The sequence below is a fragment of the Nannobrachium achirus genome (assembly GCF_963921795.1).
Source record: "Nannobrachium achirus genome assembly, chromosome: 10".
NCBI lineage: Eukaryota > Metazoa > Chordata > Actinopteri > Myctophiformes > Myctophidae > Nannobrachium > Nannobrachium achirus.
Window position 1 is genome coordinate 24,404,546 of NC_137819.1, and position 23,887 is coordinate 24,428,432.

The following is a 23,887-nucleotide window of genomic DNA, read 5'->3' on the forward strand; positions in this document are numbered from 1 at the left end:
ATTTATGTGCAATATATGTCAGGACAAAAAAATAATAAAAGAAATGCCATGTTGGCATTGCACTGATGGAAGAAGTACTCCATTTATTTCACTTAGCACTTAGTAGCAATACCACTACACTTAATCTTATCTGGAATAATAACCAAACCTACTGTACCTATCGATGATGTCACTGGTAGGCAGGTTTCTGTTCACAGCCCTCCTATGAGACACAGACAGAAATGATGCAATTACTGAGCATTGGTGAGGGTCAATTTAATCTATGAGGCTATGTTGAAAATGGGTGAAGTGGTCCTTTATACGTGGATAATGCATGTTTTGTAACAATAATCTAAATCTTCAAAGTAAGTAGTCACTCAAGTTTTCTAATAATTGTTGTGTAATTTTATATAGTGTAGGCCTAAGTGAAAATTGCCTCTGAGATGTAGTGGAGTAGAAGCAGGCCTTCTGAATAGCCTATTGCAGAGGTCTATTTTTGGGGACACAGGTTTGGTGTAGAGGGAAAAGAAGAGTAGACTAGTTGGTATTGACAGTTCAATATGAAAATACACATTAATCTAACCTACACAGATGATAGTGCTGTCAAGTCTAAACTGTATAAGAAATAATCCGATAGCGGTCCCTGCTTCATCTCTCTCAGAGCTAAGGGGTCCTTGGCCTGAAAACATTGAAGACTCCTGGCCTGGCTATTGGACATACTCAAGTAAAGCAAAAGTACCTAAACATTTTACCTAAGTAGTTCTTGTGTAAATTACAGTAGTTACGTTCCACCAGTGTTAAAGTGCTCGCCAGCGTTGTGGGGCCTCATAGTACTGTCTGTAATGCATTGCGCAGGCACATTAGAAGCAGATTACAGTCTATTAGTTACTGCTGTGCAGCATGCAAATGGCGTGCCCGTGGGAGAGCAGAAAATCATTTTAAACTTCAATAAGTTACAAGCGGGGGCAAGTTGCCCCCTTAATCTGTATCAAGCCCCCCAGGCAGTGCAGGGCTAGATGCAATTAGGAACCGAATAAAGAATTCAACACGGTAAACAAAAGGGAAACAAATGTAACATAATGAGACTGAATTGAAGTCTAGAGTATGAGTGTGCCTACTTTGATGAGTTCTGCTCTTGCGTCTAAGTCACAAACGTCACGGTTTATTGACAGAGATCGCTATGCCGTTCTACCCTTCCTGACACTCCTGAATAAAATAAAGATCCACAACTTCGTTTGAATCAGCTAAATGTCTTTATTGCAGGTGGCAGAGCATTTGATGGAAAAGTCCTCAGTATTATGCAAACACACAGCACGCACGCACGAGCGCGCGCGCGTGAGCACACACACACACACACACACACACACACACACACACACACACACACACACACACACACACACACACACACACACACACACACACACACACACACACACACACACACACACACACACCACACACACACACACACACACGGGGCGGCATAGCTCAGGGGTAGAGAAACCGTTATTAAAGCACGAAGGGTTCCCGAAGGGTTCCCAGTTTGAATCCGGGCTCCCCCTGAGTTAATGTCGAAGGGTCCTTGGGCAAGACTCTGAACCCCACATTGCTCCCGGTGAGCAGGTTAGTGCCTTGCATGGTTTCCTCTGCCACCGGTGTATGAATGTGTGCGTGAATGGGTGAATGTAATGCACAATCTCTGTAAAGCGCTTTGGATAAAAGCGCTATATAAATGCACCATTTACCATTCACACACACACACACACACACACACACACACACATGCATGCACGACGCATGCATGTCGAGGAGCCAAGAACAAATCATTTATATACTTTCACTCTTGTGTAGCCAGCTACTGGTATGAGATTATAAAATCTTAGTTTTTGAATAATTATCGTATTCAAAATTCAATTCACTTGAAATGACTGCAACACAGCAACATTTCAAATGTACCATAATAACATTCAGCCAATTCAATTACATTCAAACCCTAACATCTGCATAGTCCCTATAGGACACAATAATATGAAATGGTAATCCATCGCCAATGAAACTCAGTTTGGGGAGGGACGAGGGGGACATGAAAACCAGGGATTCCCAACCTGTGGGTCGGGGACCACTGGTGAGCCATATGATGATATTGCAAGTGGGCCCCAAAATAATTGGCAAGACTAAATTATTTTATTGATAACTAAAATTATTTTATTGATAACTAAAACTCTGAAAATGCACGCCGGCCCACCCATCTGACCACTCAAGTAATCAGATGGGTGGGCTGTGAACGCATTCTAGATTTTCAAGTGGGATCTGATACAGAGAAAATGTTAGGAACCACCACTACAAACAGGCAGTGGTGTAAGGTAACTAATACTGTACTTAATTTTGAGGTATTTGTACTTTACTTGAGTATTTCCAATTTCCAATACTTTTACTTCTACTCCAATACATCTCGGATCCAAATATTGTACTTTTACTCCACTACATTTATTTAAAAACTTTAGTTTTCAGTAGTAGTACTTTACAGTTATAAATTATAATATTACAAAACATACATTAACCACATTTACTTTTGGTACTTTAAGTACATTTTGATGCCAATACTGTTGTACTTTTACTCAAGTACATTTTGAATTCCAGACTTTTACTTGTAACAATTTCTACATTTCAGTATACTTTTACTTAAGTAGGCCTATAAAATGTGAGCAATTTTTCCACCACTGCAAACAGATTAGTGACACAAGTACAATGTAGGCCTATATTTCTTTGGTTAAAACAAAACGCTTTTTCGTTAAATGTTAAAGCACTATATTGTGATAGTTAGGCGTCTCTGTGTCTCAGATCTTTAATAAACAGAAAATACATTTTCAGGTGGGTGTCCAAAAAAAATAAATATATATTACATTTAAAAAAAAAAATGTTTTAAATGGATCAGAAGAAAGTTATTCATCTCCTTTTCATTTCATTTTTCTTTTTAAATAGTTTTCGGGTTCCAATTTTGTCTGCTAATCTTTGTGTCATAATTTTAATTTCACTTCTTTATGAGTACTCTCTCATGATCTGAAAATACATTTTCTATTTAATCAAGAGTTGGAGCCGGAGGGAGAGATAGCTGTCACTGAACAAACACTAGATACCAATGAATGAGTATCATTCAGAATACAAAGCCATTTAACACTTATTTTAACCAAGACATATCACTTACCCTGTACCTTTAAATGCAGGCTTTGTGTGGCGAAAAGAGCTGATCTACAAGGCTTCGCTGCGTCTCACCGCGACGCGGTGATAACTTTCAGATCCGTTCCTTTCGACGAGCGACACGGTCATACCATGAAACACAAATCCGGGGCAACCACGTACAACAACACACGCCTGTCCAATGTTTTTGTCCGCAAAGCCCGCCCTTACTCACTCGCCATTGGTCCAGTTGACAAATACTCGTCCTCCGATTGGACAGAACGGCTGTCCGTCAGCGACAGTAGACGTGTAACCAGGAAGTGCTGACATAATAATAAATTGAGGACGTGATGCGCTGGCGTTCCGGGGAGATTTTAGAGCAAAGTGCGTTAAAACAGAGATAAGACCAAAGTAAAGCGTGGAAGTTTGAACGTGTCCTTTTATCCCGCAGCTTTGCATCATGTGCAAGCACCCACAGTGAGCGACACATCCTCCACAAACAGCGAACAAGTGTGTGACAGACTGACAGTGAGTATCCATCCACAGCATTAGTATCTCTTTCATGGATGCAATGAAGTGCATTCGCATTAAAGTCGCGTTTAAACAGCCTGCAGTTGTACGAAACTAGACAATCTACAACTCTACAACAGTGTTTCTCAAATGTTCACATTTCAAGGTCTCCCCTTAACTCTGACAGACTGTCAGTGACAGTGTACAAATGTAACCAAATTGGTTCCATTTGTACACTGTCAGAGTTACAGACTTAATTTAGACCCCCCTAAAGGAACCCACAGAGTCCCTGGAATCAACTTTTTGGAGCTGTGTGGAACACAAGCTCCCTATACGTGGCCGTGTGTGTGGGTCTGTCTGTCTGTCTCCGTGTCTGTCTGTAGCCTGCAGTAACCTTTTCTGACCACACATGTTAAGGGAGGGGCGCTGTTGCACACACACACACACACACACACACACACACACACACACACACACACACACACACACAGCTCCACTTCGAACAGAGGTTCGATTTTTTTGAGAACCACAGCTCTGCAAGCTCACAGCCTTTTTAAGATTATTTGTATTGCACATTTTAACAACAAGGCGATTAAATGTAGACCTACTTGACACCAAACATTTAGCAAAGGAAACACATTAAGGATTCAGTAAAGAAGAAGAACTGAAAAACAGTGTAAAAGGAGAATTGAGAATATAAAAGGAGAATTGAAACCAGTCAAAACAAAAAGGGGTAAAAAATAAAACAGTAACATTACAGTGCAGTGCAGAAGCATAATTAAATATGTCTATAAAAGTCAGTGACAAACAAAGTTTTGGATTTTTATTTTGCTGTGATTTTTAAAATAACTGATTGCTGCTACTGTTTTCTGGGAGTTGGTTCCAGTTGATATGCATAAAGCGGCTCCATGTTGATATTTCCCAGATAGACCAGCAGTCTTCAATGTTTCCAGGCCAAAGACTCCTTAGCTGAGAGAGATGAAGCAGGGACCCCCCACTACTTTTGGGGGTCCTCCCTATGTTCCCCAGGTTCTATGCCCCATTTCCCAGGTTAACATTCACTAGGTTAGCATTCACCAGCGTCGGCAGGCTAGCATATCACCAGGTTAGCATTCACCAGTGTTAGTTTTACTGAGGTTAGGGTTAAGGTTAGGTTTAGGTGGTACAGTAAGTGGGGAACATAGGGGGAGTGGGGGACTGATCATAAGTGCGACCTCTCAATAGTCCCACCAGGTTAACATTCACCAGGTTAGCATTCACCAGCATTGGCAGGTTAGCATTTCACCAGCTTAGCATTTCACCAGTGTCGGCAGGTTAGCATTTCACCAGGTTAGCATTAACCAGCATTAGTTTTACTGAGGTTAGGTCTAAAGGGGAAAAACGGGAGGTTGGAACTATGGCATGGCACCGAACATAGAACCTGGGGAACATAGAACCTGGGGAACATAGAACCTGGGGAACATACAACCTGGGGAACATAGAACCTGGGGAACATACAACCTGGGGAACATAGCGCTGCCATAGTGTAGTGTTGTGTTGGATTCATTTTAATGTGTATTTTCAAACCGTTCACCGTTTCTTTCCCCTAAACTCGGTGTGACACGTTGTGAGATTGCAGATCGGCCAATAGGCCAAATCTGTTATTATGGGGGTGCCTGGTGCCATGTGTGATAAGTTATTTTTATTACATTAAACACTTGAACCCTAGCATCCCTATTCTGAAGGGAAATTTAGCCAAAAACAGCAGATCTAAAGGCACACAACACCGCGCTCTATACCGGCACTTATCAGCCATTGGAATAGTGTGGTGGCTCATTACTGCTGCTATGAGAAATGATGGGTAAAATCATTATTGCTTTCAAGATGACTGTTTCGCTCTACATTCTGAAAGCAACCATTGCTATAGAATGTTGTTCTGTAACGGATCTCTCTCTCCAGTTATTTAGTAAGCAGAAGTGAAACTGCCTGTGATGGCAGAAAGGAGTGAGCTGACACAATTGCAACCAGAACACTATACAATTGAAGCTGATAAATGGGCTTCTTGATTCGGTTTTGACACAGGCATTGATTGATTGATTGATTGATTGATTGAAGACTTTATTAGAAGTTTGCATAGGAAAAGGTATAGTTTCATGACAGTACAGTTCACTATTACAAGGTCAACTAATATGATACACCCAAAAAAGCCTGTGGCAGCTATGGCTTGTTTCAATTGAGATCCTTTTAATTAACTCATAACATTGAATGACAGACAGACAAAATATACCAGTAAGACTCCCTAATCGGGAGATAAGCGACCGTCAGGTCGCAGCGTGATTTTAGGGCAAAATGTGTAGGAGCAGTGTCCAAAAAATGTGTTTGAAAAAATATATGGGACAGATCCATGTTGATGACATGAGTGTAGACATACTGTGTACCGATTTGCGTAATTTTAGGGCAAAATCTGTAGGGGGAGTGTCCAAAAATGTGTTTGAAAAAGTCGGCCTGATGGTGTCGTTATATGGGACAGATCAATGTTGATGGCATGAGTGTAGACATACTGTGTACTGATTTGCGTGATTTTAGGGCAAAATCTGTAGGAGCAGTGTCCAAAAATGTGTTTGAAAAAATGGGCCTGATGGTGGCGCTATATGGGACAGATCCATGTTGATTACATGCGTGTAGACATACTGTGTACCGATTTGCGTGATTTTAGGGAAAAATCTGTAGGAGCAGTGTACAAAAATGTGTTTGAAAAATTGGGCCTGATGGTGGCGCTATATGGGACAGATTCATGTTGACGGCTCTCTTGGCGCCGCCGAGGCGGGTGCGTGGGTACCGGCCCCAGCTCTCCCGGTCGCTCCTACCCCGAGTTACGGCATTTTATGTGCGCTGCAGTGGCGGGGGTCCTCCACTAGGGGTGCGACCACTTTTGCATCCATTCTGGAGCATCAGGAGTCGGTGGTCCCTGGGAATTCCCCGTGAACAGCCCCGTTGGGGTGGTCATTGGTCATTTTAGCACTTTTTGGCAGCGACAGGGGGTCCCTGGGGGTCCCTGGAGCTCCGGGGGTCCCGGGAGGGGTGGAGGTTGTGGATTGGCAGGCAAGGAGTGTGTGTGCAAAGTTTGGCATGGATAGCAGCCGCGTCTAAGTGGCTTTTCAGTGCCGTTTTAAAGGAAGGTAGGGATTTACATTCCTTTAGTTAGACATAGACAGGTGGAGAACCACACAAACAAACGCATGGCATCCGTAAACTGTGGAATAAACTCCCTGTCGCACTTAGAACTACAGATTCACTCCCTAGATTCCGCCGTGGACTGAAGACTCATCTCTTCAGACTCCACCTAAACCCATAGCACTGCTGTAACACTCCCCTTCCCTCAATGACCACACATGAAGCTAGATAGCATTTTCTTTTTTAGGTTTTAGAAGTTTTTTTTACTGATTACGTTTGTGGTCTACCTATGTTAATATTCTTTCTAGATTGATTTTCCTATGCATTTGTTGTATTGCTGTTGATGTACTGACATATTATCTTGCTTATTATATTATACCTGCTTATTGTAAATTGCTTTGGATTAAAAGCGTCTGATAAATGCCTAAACTGTAAACTATTCGGGGCATGTCATAATTAGTCAGTGAGAATAGAGAATCTAAGTCCTGAGTAGGGATGTTCCTAGCGACTAATTTCACTGACGTGTACACGTCAATTTTGAAACCGAATATTCGACTATTCGAAAATGTATTGTTATTTCTTTTATTGTAATTTCACACAGAAAATAGCCAAAACTGAGCACTTCGATCTATTAGGGCAAACCTCGTTTGAAAAAAGTATCAAGAGTATATAAAAGCCTTTTAAAATGTTATATAATATTGAAATCTTGCTCACATTAATCAATTACATCATTGCGCGAATCTAGGTCAGATCAATAATTAGCGCATCAGTCGCAGCTTGGTCGCTACAACAGCTGACGTCTGACTGGAGTCGCTATACTAACTGAGCAACAGCTCTGTTCTCTTCAAAGTTAGCTACATAATGGTATTCCATTCTCAGCCAATGTATGATTAAGCATTCTCCTTGGCTTGTTCTCACCTCAAAATATGGATTAATTCATGGACCGGATCACAGATGCAGCGTGCAGGCTATCCTACTCGAGGTAACGAGTGATTCACATCCAGTATCTTTAAGATACACGTCGCTTAATTGCCATTAATTTACTCGCGCAGCAGACAGCCTGCTTGGTGTGTGGCTGCGTGCAGTGCCATGACACTCACTGCAGGTCACCGCGACCATTGACCACAGCGCGCAACAGTCAGACTGTGACACAGTCATGCTCCGCAAATCAACCAAGGGAATGCTTAATTTGCTTGTTAAAAAGTTACATTTTATTAAGACAAGACAGTAATATGGGCAGAGAATTTAAATGTTTAATAAAGTTAATATCTCAATAATTAAAAATATATTTAATAGAATAATCGAATTGTATTTTCAAAACGAATAGTGGTTTACAAACCGTTTAGTCGGATAACCGAATACACGCGCACATCCCTAGTCCTGAGAATAAAAGCTGAATTGATCCCAGTGCATGACGGAGGATAATTTCACAATGAACTTAAATCTCCACAATACGATTATTGTGAGTGTTTTTTTTATCACGATAAACGATAATAATGATTATCATCCCATCCCTACTTAAAATAAAAAATAAACAAATCATCCCGGAGATTCTGTCAGGTAAAATACTGCAAGAGGGCAATGTGCAGTGGCTGATAACTGCTGCTATAGAAGGAGATGATGGGTAAAACATTTATACTGTATCCTGTTTTGTTATGTAAACACAGGATACAATTGTGTACTTTGCCTTCAGTGGTTAAAAGACAGCCTGGAAACCAGCCACATCTGCCAGTGCAGGTTTGTCTCGACCCGCTTGGTTGTCATTGCAGTTTGAGTTTGCTACCACCGTAGTATGAAATCAGGAACCAGTATGCAAATATGGGTCGGGTTTATCACCACATTCACCAGACCAGAGGCATTTTTTTTTTTAAATCCGCCTCCTTGGAAATGCAGGTTCCACACAGAGATTCCTGTGTAATATCTACACCAGGGATACTCAACTTAAGATGGCTCAGGGGCCACTCAGCAAAATACCAAATGTCCAAAGGCCGCAAGCTAAAAATGACGGTCCTATTTTGGACAATGATTTTGTAACACGCTATGACTGAGTACTGATCTACACAGTGATATTAGTCTGTCCATGCCAGGCTAGTTAAAAGAGGCATCGTCGTTATTGTCCTCTTCCCTCCAGGCCATTTCTCCTGTGTAGCTTATGCAGCAATACGCAGTGTGTCCGGACCCGCCTCTGTCCATTTAGCTTTTATGTATCGGCTCACTTCCAAAAGAGAGAGGTAATGGGATTAGGTGACAAGGCGGGGGACTCCGAAATGTCTGGCCTTGGGCAACTGTGTAGTCCTCATCGCCGCGGTACAGAACTCTGCACAACACCTCTTTTCCCTGGGTGCTTAAATAATCACATCAGGACGCTCTCCCAGCTCTCTGTGGCTCTTTATTTCTCTTGCTGATGCGTTGATTTCAAACCAGCGGACGGCAAAATCCTCTGTGCTACTACTTATTCTGAGAATGTACAAGAAACGGACCCGTTATTCCGTTACATTCTCAGAGTTAAACGTGGATAACAAGGCGAGGCAAGTTTATTTAACGCATTTCAGCAAGGAAATGCACAACAGGACATTTGTATTCAGTAAACCTTTTGTCGATAGAGAAGGTAAACGCCTATCTATCCTAGACCTCTGGGGCGGCAATGGCTCAGGTGTAGAGTGGCCGCTTGGCAACCAGGAAGGTTCCCAGTTCACTCCCTTATTATCCCAATTATTACATGATCGCCTATCCTAATTATTTGAGATAATCAGTTATTTCGCATTAACCATTTCCATGTTGAACAATGTTAATACATTTTCCAAACAGCAGCAATGGCAGATCTAGATGCTTACAACACATCACTTGTATGCTTGTAGCAGTGGTGTGATATGGATTTTAGAAGTGGTGCCCATCTAAATTCATGACGTGATGATTCATGTGCGTGCATGTGAGACGCGCGTGCGTGCCGCTAAATAAGTCTGGGCTCGCCGAGCCCAACCGAGCCCACGGCATCTTACCCCTGGCTTGTAGCTATTTCTGCTATTATCAAAAGTATAAAGTTATTTGCCATATCGGGCCTGTTTAATTTGTGATTATGAAGCCTAAAAAACAAACATTCATTTAAATTGTGTTCATATGTTCAATGCCAAATACACAATTAAATCATTTTAGCGTTTGTGTGACAATAAATCATCAACTTAAATTAGTAATCGTGACAGCCGATAGACAATAGAAAACAACTGCTCAAGGACACAGAGGGAAAGAAGCTATAAGGAAATTTTTACTGTGACTCTCTGTCTCTCTCTGTCTCTCTCTCTCTCTCTCTCTCTCTCTCTCTCTCTCTCTCTCTCTCTCTCACACACCCTCTTTCTCTAGTGGTGGTGTTGTTGAAAACGTTGCAGAAAAATAGTGGTTTTAGAGTAACGTACCTCCCCCCCAAAAACCGGTCTCTCCCAGCAGGGCTGTTTGCACCCCAGGGGAAGCCATCAGGCAGCCAGCCATACTTCTTGAACATGCTAACCCATTAAGATCGGAAAAATACCTAAAAAAGTCTTCTAAATCCTAATAGTTTTCTACAGTATGTCAGTGGTTCTCAAACGTTTGTGTGTGTGTCAAGGAAAATATTTGTTCCATGGACCAAAAAAGGATTTACGTTACAAATGTCTGCCTTTAAAAATATATACATTCAAAGATTTGGACACATTTTCACGTTTTTTCAAAAATAGCAGATCTACAAGCTCGCAGCGCGGCACTTGGTGCCGCGCTGTGAGCTTGTATATCTGCTATTTTTTTTTTCGTTAACGCATAAAATAATGCTTATAGTGGTGACACAGATACAGTATGCGTTCCCGGACTAAATTGGCTAATTCAGTCTCTTCTTTCTGCCTATTCCCCTGACCACACCGTGAGAATCCTCCACCACACACTCGTTCTCCTCCGATGCACACCGGCTATTTTTCTTTCCTTTTCTCTTTTTTTTGTCTCCAAATGCACCTGTGCGTGTGCACTCGGTCTCCATTATATTATCGCTGTATCTCGCTATTTTTTTTTTCAATTCCCTGACTGTGTGTCTCTGAATCACACCCAACCACACGCACGCTCGCATGCACGGGCGCACGTACTTCTTTGAATTCTGGGTCGGTGTTTTTTCGCAGCTAACGGCGAGGAGTAGGCCTGGGCGATAAGATGTCAAATCACGGTTTTGCCTCACTGACAATTAATGTATAATTACTAGTAAGACGCCTCAGCGCGCGGTCACGCCTTGGCCATCTGGCCAGTGATGTATATCGGAAAGGGTATGATGTCAGATGTCATAGACGTCATAGGACTTTCACATAACGAATAACCGAGTAAGCATGTTTGGGCTCTCACAGCATATCTTCATATACAGTACATGGATCTCCATATATGGGTACCAGGGGTCACCATGGGACTTCATTCCCATATTAAGTCCTGTTAGATATGGCCTTAATATTGATAATATTGATGACGTCAGAGCGACAAACCCATTCTGTTAAGAGTGGTTCCCCTGACATCACAGTGACATCAGAGCTTGATGTCAGAGTGACAAATAGAACCACAGTGTCAGGCGTGACAGAGATCCATACAGTACATACGGACGAGCTGTGACCGTTTACATACTAATCTGCGACCTATGGTCACAATAAAAACACTGAAAATATGTGATCTATAAGCTCACAATGCGTCGTGAGCTTGGAGATCTGCTATTTTTGCATGCCACTATTGTACAATGAAGTATAATACAGGACTCAAGTGGTTAAACAGACGGGGCGTGCAGTCCAGTCGCGTCTTGATTGAGCATGGCGGCCTGCGACTCACACCTCATTCTTCCACTGTTGTCAAACTAAACGGCACAGTTATTATTGATTGATGCGCCGTTGAGGGTTTCTAGGTAGAATGTTGAGCGGCATGCGCTCAATGAGACCTTCAGACACATGCACAGGATATTAACACTGGCATTCACACATCATATCCTTTCTCTCTCTTTCTCACACACACACACACACACACACACACACACACACACACACACACACGCACACACACACACACACACACACACACACACACACACACCAATACTATAGTTACAAGGATTATAGATTGGTGATATTATGAACTTGTGAGGGACATTTGGCCTTCAGAGGTATAGTAATGCAAGTACACACACACTAGGGATGGGACGATAAGCAATATTATCGTTTATCACGATAAAAAACACTCGCGATAATCGTATCGTGGAGATTTAATTTATCGTGATATCGTCCTCCGTCATGCACTGGGATCAATTCACCTTATATATGCCGAGCTGCATAATCCGGTACCACTTAAACCCTCTATTGGTAAAACGTACTTATGATATACAGTACATACTTGATGCAGTCTTTTTTTCACTCTATACCAAATCTCTTTGCCAAAAAATAGCCGATCTACAAGCTCGCAACGCGACACGTTGTGAGCTTCTAGATCTGCTATCTTTTGGCAAATGTTCTGCCCTAGGATAACGGATGTTGGGGATATTTTGATTATCGTGGTAATATCGTAAATCGCGATTTCTTTGTTCACAATAATCGTGATGTGATATAATTTTCATATCGTCCCATCTAGGGCTGTCACAATTATTATATAATCGTCTAATCGCAATTATTTGACATAATCGCAAATATTTGGTCATAATCGTCAATCGTGAATGTTGAAAAATGTTCATACATTTACAAACATTTTCAGAAATAGTGGAAATAGCAGATCTACAAGCTCACAACGCGTCGCGATGCGACGCGTTGTGAGCTTGTAGATCGTCTATTTCCACAATTAATGTTATTTTTTAAGTAGTAAGTTGTCAAATTTCTTTGCGTGTGCACGCATGCACGCACGCACGCACACACACGCGTGCGTGCAGGTGGAACAGCAGTGTTGCTCTAGCAGTGTGAGTAGTGACGGTAATCAAACAGATACGCTGGTGTGAGGGGAAGTAGTGTTAGCCTAAATGAGATGGATAGCGGGCGCTCACACTGTGAACATAACACACGTGGAAGGTGGTGAGAATCCATTTAATTACCACCAGGAGATGCATGCACGAGATAAACCATCTGCCTTATCAGAAGTGACTACTGTACTGGCCTGCCTCTGTAATACTCTGTCTGCACTGTACTGTGTGTCATTAATGGTGTCGGATGGGTGCCTGTTATGTACCCTACGTCTTCAACGTTTTCAGGCCAAGGACCCCTTAGTTGAGAAATAGATGAGGCAGGGACCCCCACAACCTGTTCATAGATTCCATATACAGTAGTTTCATTGTTTGCCAACACAATTATCAGTGTATGTTGGATTCATGTCAATTTGTGTTTTCAGATATTTAACCACTTGAACCGTCAATACTTAATAAACTTGACCTTTCACTCTGTACTTTGTCTACTCTTTCCCCCCCTACACCAAAGCTCTTTGCCAAAAATAGAAGATCTACAAGCTTACAACGACTCGCACTGCGAGGTGTTGTGAGCTTGTAGATCTTCTATTTTTTATACTTTCGCTGCTTTTGCACGACACTGTCATAATATGTCAATTTCTGATTCTACACTTGGAAAATAGCTGCGACGCGTTGTGAGCTTGTAGATCGACTATTTTCAGAGAACAACACCCGAGCGCAGCCAAACATGAAATGACTTGTCTGAGTTCTAAATGTAAATATATTTAGATTTTAGTTTGTCATCATTGCAAGGGTTTTATTTAAATTTATTTTGTTTTTGTCAGGGATAAAAAGTAATTGATGGACATTTTCCGTCATAGTTTTTAGTTGACGAAATGAACCCTGGCTCACCGTTCCGTTGTGCTCCCCACACAGGTCGAAGCAGGAAGCAGCGACCATGGGCCGCAAGGACGCCGCAGGACACAACGCGCCCGTAGATCAGTATCGGAAACAAATCGGTAAGTCCAGCCCTGCTTTAGAGCAGTGGTCTTCAGAGTATTCGGGGTCTGGGGACCCCCTGGAAACTTGAGGGGTTCAAGGACCCCCTGGCAAAGTGATTGATAACTTTTAGGAACCAAAGAAATGGACCCTTATACTTAAGCCCTTATCAGAGTCTGCGGTGAAGAGCCTATCACCGCAAATGTTAGGGGATAAGCTATCCACCTAAAGTGAGAAAACAAGTGGAGGCCATCATAGTCAGTCACAGTGAAGTCCTGTCACTGTGACTGACTGGTCTAGATCGACCAATCAGTGAACGGGGTGATGGACCGATCTGTCTGAAAGTAAAAACAGAGAGATGTGTTCAGAGTTCGCGGTGGATAGCTCTTCACCGCGAGTAATGACGTAATGTTGTAGTTTTATGACTTAAAAAGACTACACCGCGGTGGATAGCTTATCACCGCGGTGCCTACTATGATAGGGGCTTTACAGGTCTGTAAATCTGAGCGTGTACATTTCCCTGGCCTATGGGGCATAGCAGTGGTGGCCATTTTGTGGTGCCACAAATAGAAAACCCATAGAGATTTGATTTCAGAAAAATATTTATATAAATGATTTTAAGCCTAGAACCAATCCATCCAGGCTGCTGGCGAATCAACCATAAAACATAAACATATTTGAAAACCCCAACAAAAGGGGTATTCATTAAATATAGTTTATGATATATAATTATATAATTATATATTATATAATATAATTATATATAATTGTATTGGACACGGAATCAAATGTTTTATGGTGATTATTCGCCGGGATTAAACTGGGGGTCCTTGAAAAAAACCCTCGGGGTTCCATGAGGGGGTTTTAAATGTACCCTTGCAGGTCTGTAAGTCTTGAGAGTGTACGAATGAAACCAATTTACGGTTCCATTTGGTTCCATTCGCATCGGGTTCTTTGATGGTAAACCCTTTTGAGACCCACTGAGATGACTGAGATGAACGTTGAACGTTGCCAAGGATCGTCAGCATCTCTCGCCGTCGTCCTGGGAAATGGTTCCCGAATTTCATGTTGTTTCGAACAGGGGGAACCCTCAGGGGCTCGGGGGTAAACCGCCGGAGCCAGGAGGATGTTGTTGAGTCCCTGCAAGTAATTATTATCAGTAGGACAACGCCAGAGCGGGGGCGCCATTTGAGGTCGCCGGCACTGACATGACCGTGAATGGCACGCTTACAGAAAAAAAGAAGAAACAGAAGACGAGCAGAGCTCTTTGATACCACGTCAGAAGCTGTTTGGTCAAAGTTGATTGGCGCTCTAATCCAACGGTATTTAGTTTCCAACCATGTCTTCCCTCTGAGATCATAGAGACTTAACTGAGGCAGTATGGTGGTGGGGATCAGTCGAGATTTTGGAGCCCGTGCCAAGATCATGTCCCCCTGTCGTCTTCTTGTTTCGTCATTCAAGTGAGAGGACACAATGCTGTAAAGTTTGATTGATTGATCAAATACTTTATTAGTCAATAAATGTAAACAGCATGTGGTACAGAGTACAGCCATTAAGGCTAAAAGGATAACAACATAAATGAATCCTGGGGATTTGTTTCCATTGTGGTCCCATGAATCCAATTCTTCAACATAAAAATAACACAATAATACATGTCATCTACAGATACAATACACTGTGAGCTGTATTTTCTCATCCCTAAACCTCTTTGACTTTTTTACTATTTTGAAAAATACTTCAAATAGCTGTACATCGACTCATTGTGAGATTGTAGATCAGCTATTAGAAATATCTATATATGTTTTTCTAAATAGTAAAAACATAGCAAAAGAGTTCAGGGATAAGGGGTAAGGCATGGACAAAAACAGGGCCCTCTATATGCAAAAACAGGGCCCTCTATATGCAAAAAACAGGGCCCTCTATATTAGGGCTGCACGATTTTGGGAAAATATCTAATTGCAATTTTTCAGACTAATTATAATAATTGCGATAGCGATTTTATTCGCAATATTTATATCAATATTCCATCCATCCATCCATCTTCAACTGCTTATCCGGAATCGGGTCGCGGGGGTAACAGTTCCAACTGAGACCTCCAGATTTCCTTATCCCGAGCAACTTCCTCCACTCCCTCTGGAAGTATACCGAGGCGTTCCCAAGCCAGTTTGGAGATATAATCCCTCCATCTGGTCTTTGGTCTGCCACGGGGTCTCCTCCCAGTGGGACGCGCATCGAGGACCTTCCTAGGAAGGCGCTCGGGGGGCATCCGTACTAGATGCCCGAACCACCTAAGCTTATATTTTCAAAAGATTCCCTTGTATTTTGCTTATTAGCAATATAAAACGTTTTTATATTCAGAAAGATCTCAGTAATGTCTGCCTCTCATTATTGCCAAGGAAGAAAGTACTGTATGTCACTGCCTTGCTTTCATCAAGGCAAAAAAATGCACCCTTCACATGTGTGCAGGGGACGGAGGAGGGGAGCCACCATCACACAGAAATCACTTTTGCGATTATTATGCACCTTTGCGATTTGCTAATTGCGTGGTTTAAAAACGCGCAATTTCGGTTTAAAAATGATTAATTGTGCAGCCCTACTCTATATGCAAAAACAGGGCCCTCTATATGCAAAAACAGGGCCCTCTATATGCAAAGGAGAAGAATTGAAAAACAGCAGTGAAGGACACCTCCTTTCTATGGGGAATTGCATTTACTGTATCTCCCCTTGTGGTCTCCTGTTATAAAGAACCCAACCTTTTAATGGATGGTGTCAGGGCTTTCCACATTTTGGTGGCAGGGTAGTAGAATGAGAATTCTCAACTTCAAGTTATGAAGGCTTTTGGCCGGACGGATCACAACCAACAGCGGTCTTGTTTTTCCTCACAGGCTTTTACTTATCAACACATTTGGTGCCCGCTATTTTTAAATATTCGTAGCTATTCAGTGCCAGCTTGCCAACGGTGATCACACGCGTGCACGCTGCTCTGTTCTGCAGCACACTAATAGGTAATCAGAGTGAGGCGAAACACCACTATACGCTGTTTGAATGGGGCGCATGGCGCTGGGGAGCACTAGAACGGAAGCTATGCTCGCTTGTTTTTTTTCGGCAGAAGAAGAATTGAACCGGACGTAGGAGTCTGATTTGTTTTGGTTTCATTTCAGCCTGCACTCGTCTGATAGCGACCGGCGATCGCTCGGATTCTACATAACGGCGATATTAATCAGATTCATTAATAAAGAAGATAAGACGGAGATCTCCGTTTTGGGCCCAAAAAGTTTAATCACTTTTAGCCCCCCCCCCAAAAAAAAAACATCCCCATTTATCTACCAAAACACAGTGATAATGCCAAAATACACTGAGAGGGCAGTGTGTTTCTGCAGCTAAACACCACCACACTGCTCCAGTGGCTGATACAGTAGCCGCTTTACCTGACTTTCGCCAGATGGTGGCAGCATTGCGTTGCATTGCTTTACCATCTGGGCTCGGTCCGCCAGCGTTGATAACACTCGTAAAGTCCCGGGCCGGACCAATCAGCGGCAGCTATGGGCGGGTTCTGAGCGGCTCTGAGCCAATAGAGTGACGTTGCCTGAGTGCATGACGTTGCCTGTCTGCAACGTCATGCAGACAGGCCAATATGAGTGGTTGGAGTTGGCACTCCCAGACTGTGATAGAAACGGCCACATCCAATCACCTGCTACAGAAATTCAAAAAATGGCCCGCCCCTTACATAGAGTCTGGCCGAGAGATCCCAGATGTAAGGCAGAGCGTTACGCACTGCTGCAACTATCTGGCGAAAGTCAGGTTAGTAGCCGCTGGTATAGAGGGAAATGTAAAACATATATATTTATTGTCATGTAAGCACAGGGCAACGCTACATATTAACTCTAGAGAGTGAACACATCTTTTGTTCCCTTTGATCGGGCTGTTCATCGCAGAGTGAGGTATTGACTTTTATCGCCGCACGGCTTTCATGTCATTTGTATAAAAGGGAAAGGGGGACACAAACGGATGACATTGTCACGCTGACACCGATAGGCAGTATCTGTCTCTGTTAAGGGTACGACAACCTATTGGGTAATTTCAGTCAATCTTGTTCACTCTCTCTCAATCTCGCCGGGGCCCTGTTCGTCGTTGCATGTTTGTTTTTTTTTGCCTCCCCCTCGCTTGCCACAGCAGTGACAGCAGAAAAAGGATTATTTCGCCTGGCAGATATCCCTTAACTGCCAGCCATTGTGAAAAGAAAAAGAAAAAAGGAAAACCTGACGGCTTTGTCGTCGACCGAGAGGCAGTCATAACATAACAAGCTCATCTCCCACTGTCGCACCCACCCCTCCCTCCGCCGCTATCATCCTTTTCTCTCTCTCTCTTTTTACCATTCACGTCTCATCAATTCAAAAATATGTAACACAGGTCGGGTGGTGGGGGTCAGGGACACTTAAGTCTCTCTCTCTATCGCTCGCTCTCTCTCCCCCTTACACCCCCCCTTCACCTCCCTCCAGTCAATTTCGCCCTCTCGTCGTCTCTGTCGATTTCCTTTTTTTAAAGAGCGGCCATCAGGCAATTTCAGCAATACCGCTGTTTAACAGCAGATGCCATAGAGATAGAGAGAGAGAGGGAGGGAGAAAGAGGGGGAGAGAGAGGGGGGAAGCCAAATTTCTGCTCTTGAATAGCCTAAAACAGCCGAGCTACAAGCTCTTAACGCGCCGCAGAAGCGACGCGTTAAGAGCTTGTAGCTCGGCTATTTCAGGAGCAGCGATAACCGCCGCACGACAAAGTATATATCAGGCTATAGAGAGAGGAGGAAGAGCGAGAGAGAAATGAATCCTTCAGAAATAGCGCGTCGTCCTCTGGGGAGTGGGAACGGGGTTGGCTGTATATATATGTGGTAATTTGAAATCGTAATAGGGTGGGTAATTCACGGCGGCCGTCAGCAGCTGTCTGCCGCCACTGCCGTCGCCGTCGTCTTGTCAAGCCCGTATATACCGCCGCCTCCTCCTCCTCTGTCGGAGTGCTGTTGTCATGTCAGGGGGAGAGAGAGAGAGAGAGAGAGAGGGCCTGTCAAAGGGGCCCTACTGTTGACACGCTCACTTTTAAATACTATTATTAGGTCCAAATAATTGACTGCCAGCCGAGGCTGTCACCCCGCCGCGGATGGAGAAAGAAAACGAAAAAAATAAAAAAACTTCCGCAAGATGAGGCAGAGCTGGTATATAGTGGTTTGGCAGCGGTCAGACCTGTCAACAGCCTTGATGGCGATTGCTGCCGCCACCCACTGAACAAGTCTCAGGTAAAATAAATGAGTGTCCGACCGATAGGCTTTTTTTGTGTCCGATACGATAACCGATTCGAGAGAAGGGACTTTCACTTATAACCGATATGCAGCCGATGTAGGCAATTTAGTTTTTTTGAAAGATTTGTTTTTGGGCTTTTATTGATAGGATAGTAGACTGACCGGAAATGTGGGGAGATATAGGGAGTGTCACACGGCAAAGGTCGTCCGGATCGGGAATCGAACCGGTGCCGCCGCCAGGCATCCATGTCTATGTGGCAATGCCTAAGTGGTATGCGCCTGGACCAGTAGGCCAGCGGGCGCCCCAATACAGTGAATTTATGAGCTGGAAAACCGGCTTTTCTGTGTTATATTGTGATTTTGCACAAAGGTACAGTCACAGTGAAACTAAGCTGCTTTCTTAAACCTATGACTTTATTCAAGACTTATAACTAGTCTGAGATAAGGAGTAGTTTGAAGTGACACAGACACCGCACCACTGGCATCACCATTTGGCACAGACAAAATAGGCTGACTTTAAAATGAACTTCCAAACTGCTGGACAAGAGCTATCATTACACCAGAGCCCTTCAATACACCAGAAACTGCGTTCAATGCATTGGGCTTACTTTTTATTCTATCGGCGAGCGATTCCCAGATCACACTTGCAAATGAATTATATCCTTGTCCATTTTATGCCCATACTGTATATGGAGATCCCTGTCCCAGTGTCATCAATATTAAGGGCATATCTGGGAATGCCCATATATGGGCATGTTCTGACATGCCCATATATGGGCATTCCCAGATCACACTTGCAAATTAATTACGTCTTGTACGTTCTATGCCCATATATGGAGATCACTGTCCTGATGTTATCAATATTAAGGGCATATCTGGGAATGCCCATATTTGGTAATGCCCAATATATGGGCATGTTCTGTCAATCTCAACAGGCACTGTTGAGATTGGGTAACCTTTTTTTTCCATATAATTTTTATCCCACAATTTTGTAACCCATTTTTTCACCCAGTGCCAATTGCCTAAGCTATGTAATCCTGTGCTGGGTAACTTGTCCGATATACATCACTGGCCAGATAGCCAAGAATTGAAAGGGCGAGGTCGCATGTCGCCCTGAGGTGTCTTACTAGTATCCAGAAGGGGATGAATGTCTAAATGACCGAAACGTCAAAATAAAGGGCACATTTTTTTTTCAGACATTGTGCTGGCCTTTTTCTTTGATGTTTATCAGAGATCCCCTTCTGAGTGATTAATATTTCAAAACAGACATTTAGAATCAATAACTACGGTTAAAATGTATTACTTTGGGCGTCTTTTGAGTTCTTAACAGGAATGTTTGTATTGTATTAATCTTGGCCTCTGTTTTACTTCAAATTTTCGTATTTTTTAAAAATTTTCATTCACTTCTAGACTAGTGCTAACTTTAACTTAAGGAACGATATACAAACGGAAATTCTCCTGGTATTGAATACGTTGCATGGTATGTAAAACGATAGAAATAAAGTAATTTCTAAGGTGAACTATTCCTTTTGAGTGTATCATACTGTAGGCTTGCTGATGGCTAATGTCTTCAGAACAAAAGTGTCAAACCTTTACAAAGACGAAACATCGCTCTCACAGCTTAGAAACAATGCAATAACACAGAAATCAGGCCGTGTGCACAACTGTTTTCTATTCTCGAAACGTCGGGACCAACACCTATGACCGAAATCACTTGTCAAAATACATTTCCAGTCGTAGAAAAAAAAAGGGGAGTGGGGGGGTTCAGGTTGTGACAGCGAGCCTTGTCTAGCTCCATACTGTCACCTTCTCTGAGTGGCTGGCTTGTCCCCAGTGTGACTCGTCCCCTACCACTGTAGAATTCTCTCTCCCTCTCTCTCTCTCTCTCTCTCTCTCTGTGTCTCTCTGTCTCCCTCCCTCCTCCACTCTCCTGAAGCCGGATGCAAGCAACACGGCACAAATAACTCCCACTGCGTTCGCCATCACCCCCTAACCCATGCCCCCCCCCCCCCCCCAATACACCCACACACTGAAATATAAAGTATATCATCCCTGTTGAGGGTGGAAACCTCGTGAGTCCAAAGCTGTACATTTTCAGGATTCAAATTCAAAAGTTGGCAGATCGACTATTTCGAAACGCGACACTTCGCTGCCCTGTTTCGAGCTCGCGGATCTGCTACTTTTGATGCTTTTGTGTGACACTGTAGTATGATCAAGTAGTGTACTCATTAATGCAAACGCAACGCGTTATGACCAGAGGTTTCTGTCCGACAGCAACCGTATCTGAAAAAAATACAATACTTGAAATACTGCAGTAAAGTACAAGTTACTCAAAAGTGTGCTTGAGTAACAGCACTTGAGTAAATGTACTCTCGATGCATGTGCAAATGCAGACATCGGTGCGCAGAGGGAGGGAGGCACGGGGGACTGTCACAGTGGCTGTCAGCATGTTGCTCGCATCATCTACGGGTCTCAGTGGGAGGACAAGAAAGACATTTTATAGTTGGCACACACGTAGACAATCCCCATAGACACCAATGTGGAAGACTGGACGTGCATGCAGACCACCTCAACTCGGCCCTGGACTTGATGACACACTTTCTCTCTCTCTCCCGCTCTTGACATTTGAGGTGTATGGGAGCATGCTTGTCGTTATTGGTGTTTTGGCAGGTGCCCGGAATACACGGAGTGACCGAGTAAACTAGCACCACTATCGATCGAGCGATCGTGTCCATCATCCACCCACCCACATGCTTCTTTGTCGTTTTTTTACTTTTTAATTTCACATACTGTATAATGCCATGCCCAAAATCGGGGTGCCAGGTTCAAATATGTTAATGCAAAAGCTATAGGAGTGTAAGTATGCCATGCTCATTTCTTTATTATACTGTACTAGTCCCGTGCCCGGGGGTGTGTGATGAGGGATTGAATGTAGGAGTCTCAAATGTTGGAGAACCCTGCCCGTTGGGCAGAATAGTCACCATGTCCAGTTGTGCAATACCCCTTGTGTCCGTCTGTCTGGCTATAGCACTCTTTTATGCCCAGATATGGTGTTCCGTGTCCAGGCCAGTCGCTGATGTCATCTCCATGGCGGAAACACTGTTGAGTACCAGCGATGTCAGCATGCAGACAGACGGTCAGACGGTGGACAGACATTCAGTAAATTAATAGTTAGCTAGATATAGCGCAATAGTTCTGCAATATTGCAATATCTCACAATATAAAAGCAGTTGCAGATTTGAAAATGGCAATTTGTCCCTGGGCTTGGTGAACTTTCTCTGGACATTTGAGCTGCGTGGGACACGTTGGAACATATAGCGGATCTACAAGCTCAGAACACGCCGACAGCTATTTTTGTCAAAGAGGTCAGCTGCAGAGGGGAAAAAGAGCAAACCAGCAAGTACAGAGCCAAGTTTACAAAGTACTACAGGTTTAAGTTAGCCTGGTTCCAGACTCGCTGAATCGCTAGCCACACCCTTTAAAAAAATCTTTTGGCGATTCAGGGAGTGTGGTGTTGCTCTCGCTGAAGAGGTTTTCCTCGTTTGGAAATCCGTATGGCGAATCAGTGTCGTGAATCAGCGTCTTGTGAACAGCGTGGGTGGGGCTTTCCAAGAACTCATGTGTGATTCCATGTAACCCAGCCAACCCAACCCAACCAATCGCGGACTGGACTGCACATTCCCAAACATAAACATTGCGTCGCCCGTCGTGGTAATATGCAATTGTATCGATCTCGCTATGAAACATCAGTAGCAGACATGTTATGTTGTGTTTGATTACTTTTTGTAGCGCTCCTATTCTGCCTGTTTCTTTTAGCAAGTAGCACTAGCTACTTGCAACAGGCTAGCCACTAGCCAGCCACAAATCAACACTACGTCATCTGCTTTGCTACTGTTGTGTTGGTCAGACGGTGAACCAATCGCAGAAGACTGCCTCTTTGGCAACGCCCATCCCAGAAATTGCCTTGGATGAAAGCAAATTCAGACTGAATAATGGAGTGAAACGAAATGCAATTCAGGCTGAGTGTCAGGCTAGGTTTAAGTGTACAAATGTCTGAACATCGAGATGAATCCAACATGTTAATAGAAATGATAATGTGAAGGAAAAACACTGATAGTGCTGTCAAACATAATAATCATAATTATAACACATAATCTAAGATAATCTATGAAAATGTATTTAGTAGGGTGTGCCTTTCTTTCAGTTAAGGGGTCCTTAAACATTAAAAACCCCCAGCACTAAGTTGAATAATAGCTTGATCAGACATCAACTCGACGGAATCGAGCGAGAAAGGCGCCACAACAACAAACAGGAACATACTGTAAGTGGTGGGCGTTTGACAGAGGAGATGTACAGTACGTCTTCTTTTCACTCAGACCTCTTCTCTTTTCTCTCTCTCTCTCTCTCTGTTTGACATGAAAGCGAGGGGGTTCTTTTGAAAGAGCCACTCAGCAGGTCGCTCCGCTCTGCTCCGGAGGCTGCCTGCCTGCGTGCAGCCTGCCTGCCTGCCTGACAAGGGCTAATGTTCCTCGGGGGAGACGTGGTGGCATTGTCACCGGGGCCGTATACCTGCATGCGAGGACACTGATGCCTTTTCAGAGCCCGGGGGGAGTGGGGGCAGGGTGATAATGGTCTGACAGGGAAGTGACTACCGCCGACTGACTAATAGAGGAGTGCTCTTTAGCTAAGCACAATAACATGGAGGACTTTACTGTGTGTGTGTGTGTGTGTGTGTGTGTGTGTGTGTGTGTGTGTGTGTGTGTGTGTGTGTGTGTGTGTGTGTGTGTGTGTGTGTGTGTGTGTGTGTTAGTGTTAGGGCAGTGGTTCTCAACCTTTTCAGTCTGTGACCCCCCACAATAATAACATTT

General features: G+C 43.4%; 1 protein-coding gene across 1 annotated transcript in view; it reads left to right on the forward strand.

Moving 5' to 3' along the window:
* Window positions 1–3,508: 3,508 nt before the first annotated feature.
* The window catches only part of triqk (triple QxxK/R motif containing), a 54,483-nt gene continuing 34,104 nt past the window's right edge, over window positions 3,509–23,887 (forward strand). Inside the window, exons 1-2 of the mRNA XM_080734940.1 lie at window positions 3,509–3,687; window positions 13,667–13,749. Of these exons, the coding sequence (XP_080591066.1) occupies window positions 13,689–13,749 (61 nt within the window). The 5' untranslated portion in view covers window positions 3,509–3,687; window positions 13,667–13,688. The remainder of the gene's footprint in view (window positions 3,688–13,666; window positions 13,750–23,887) is intronic.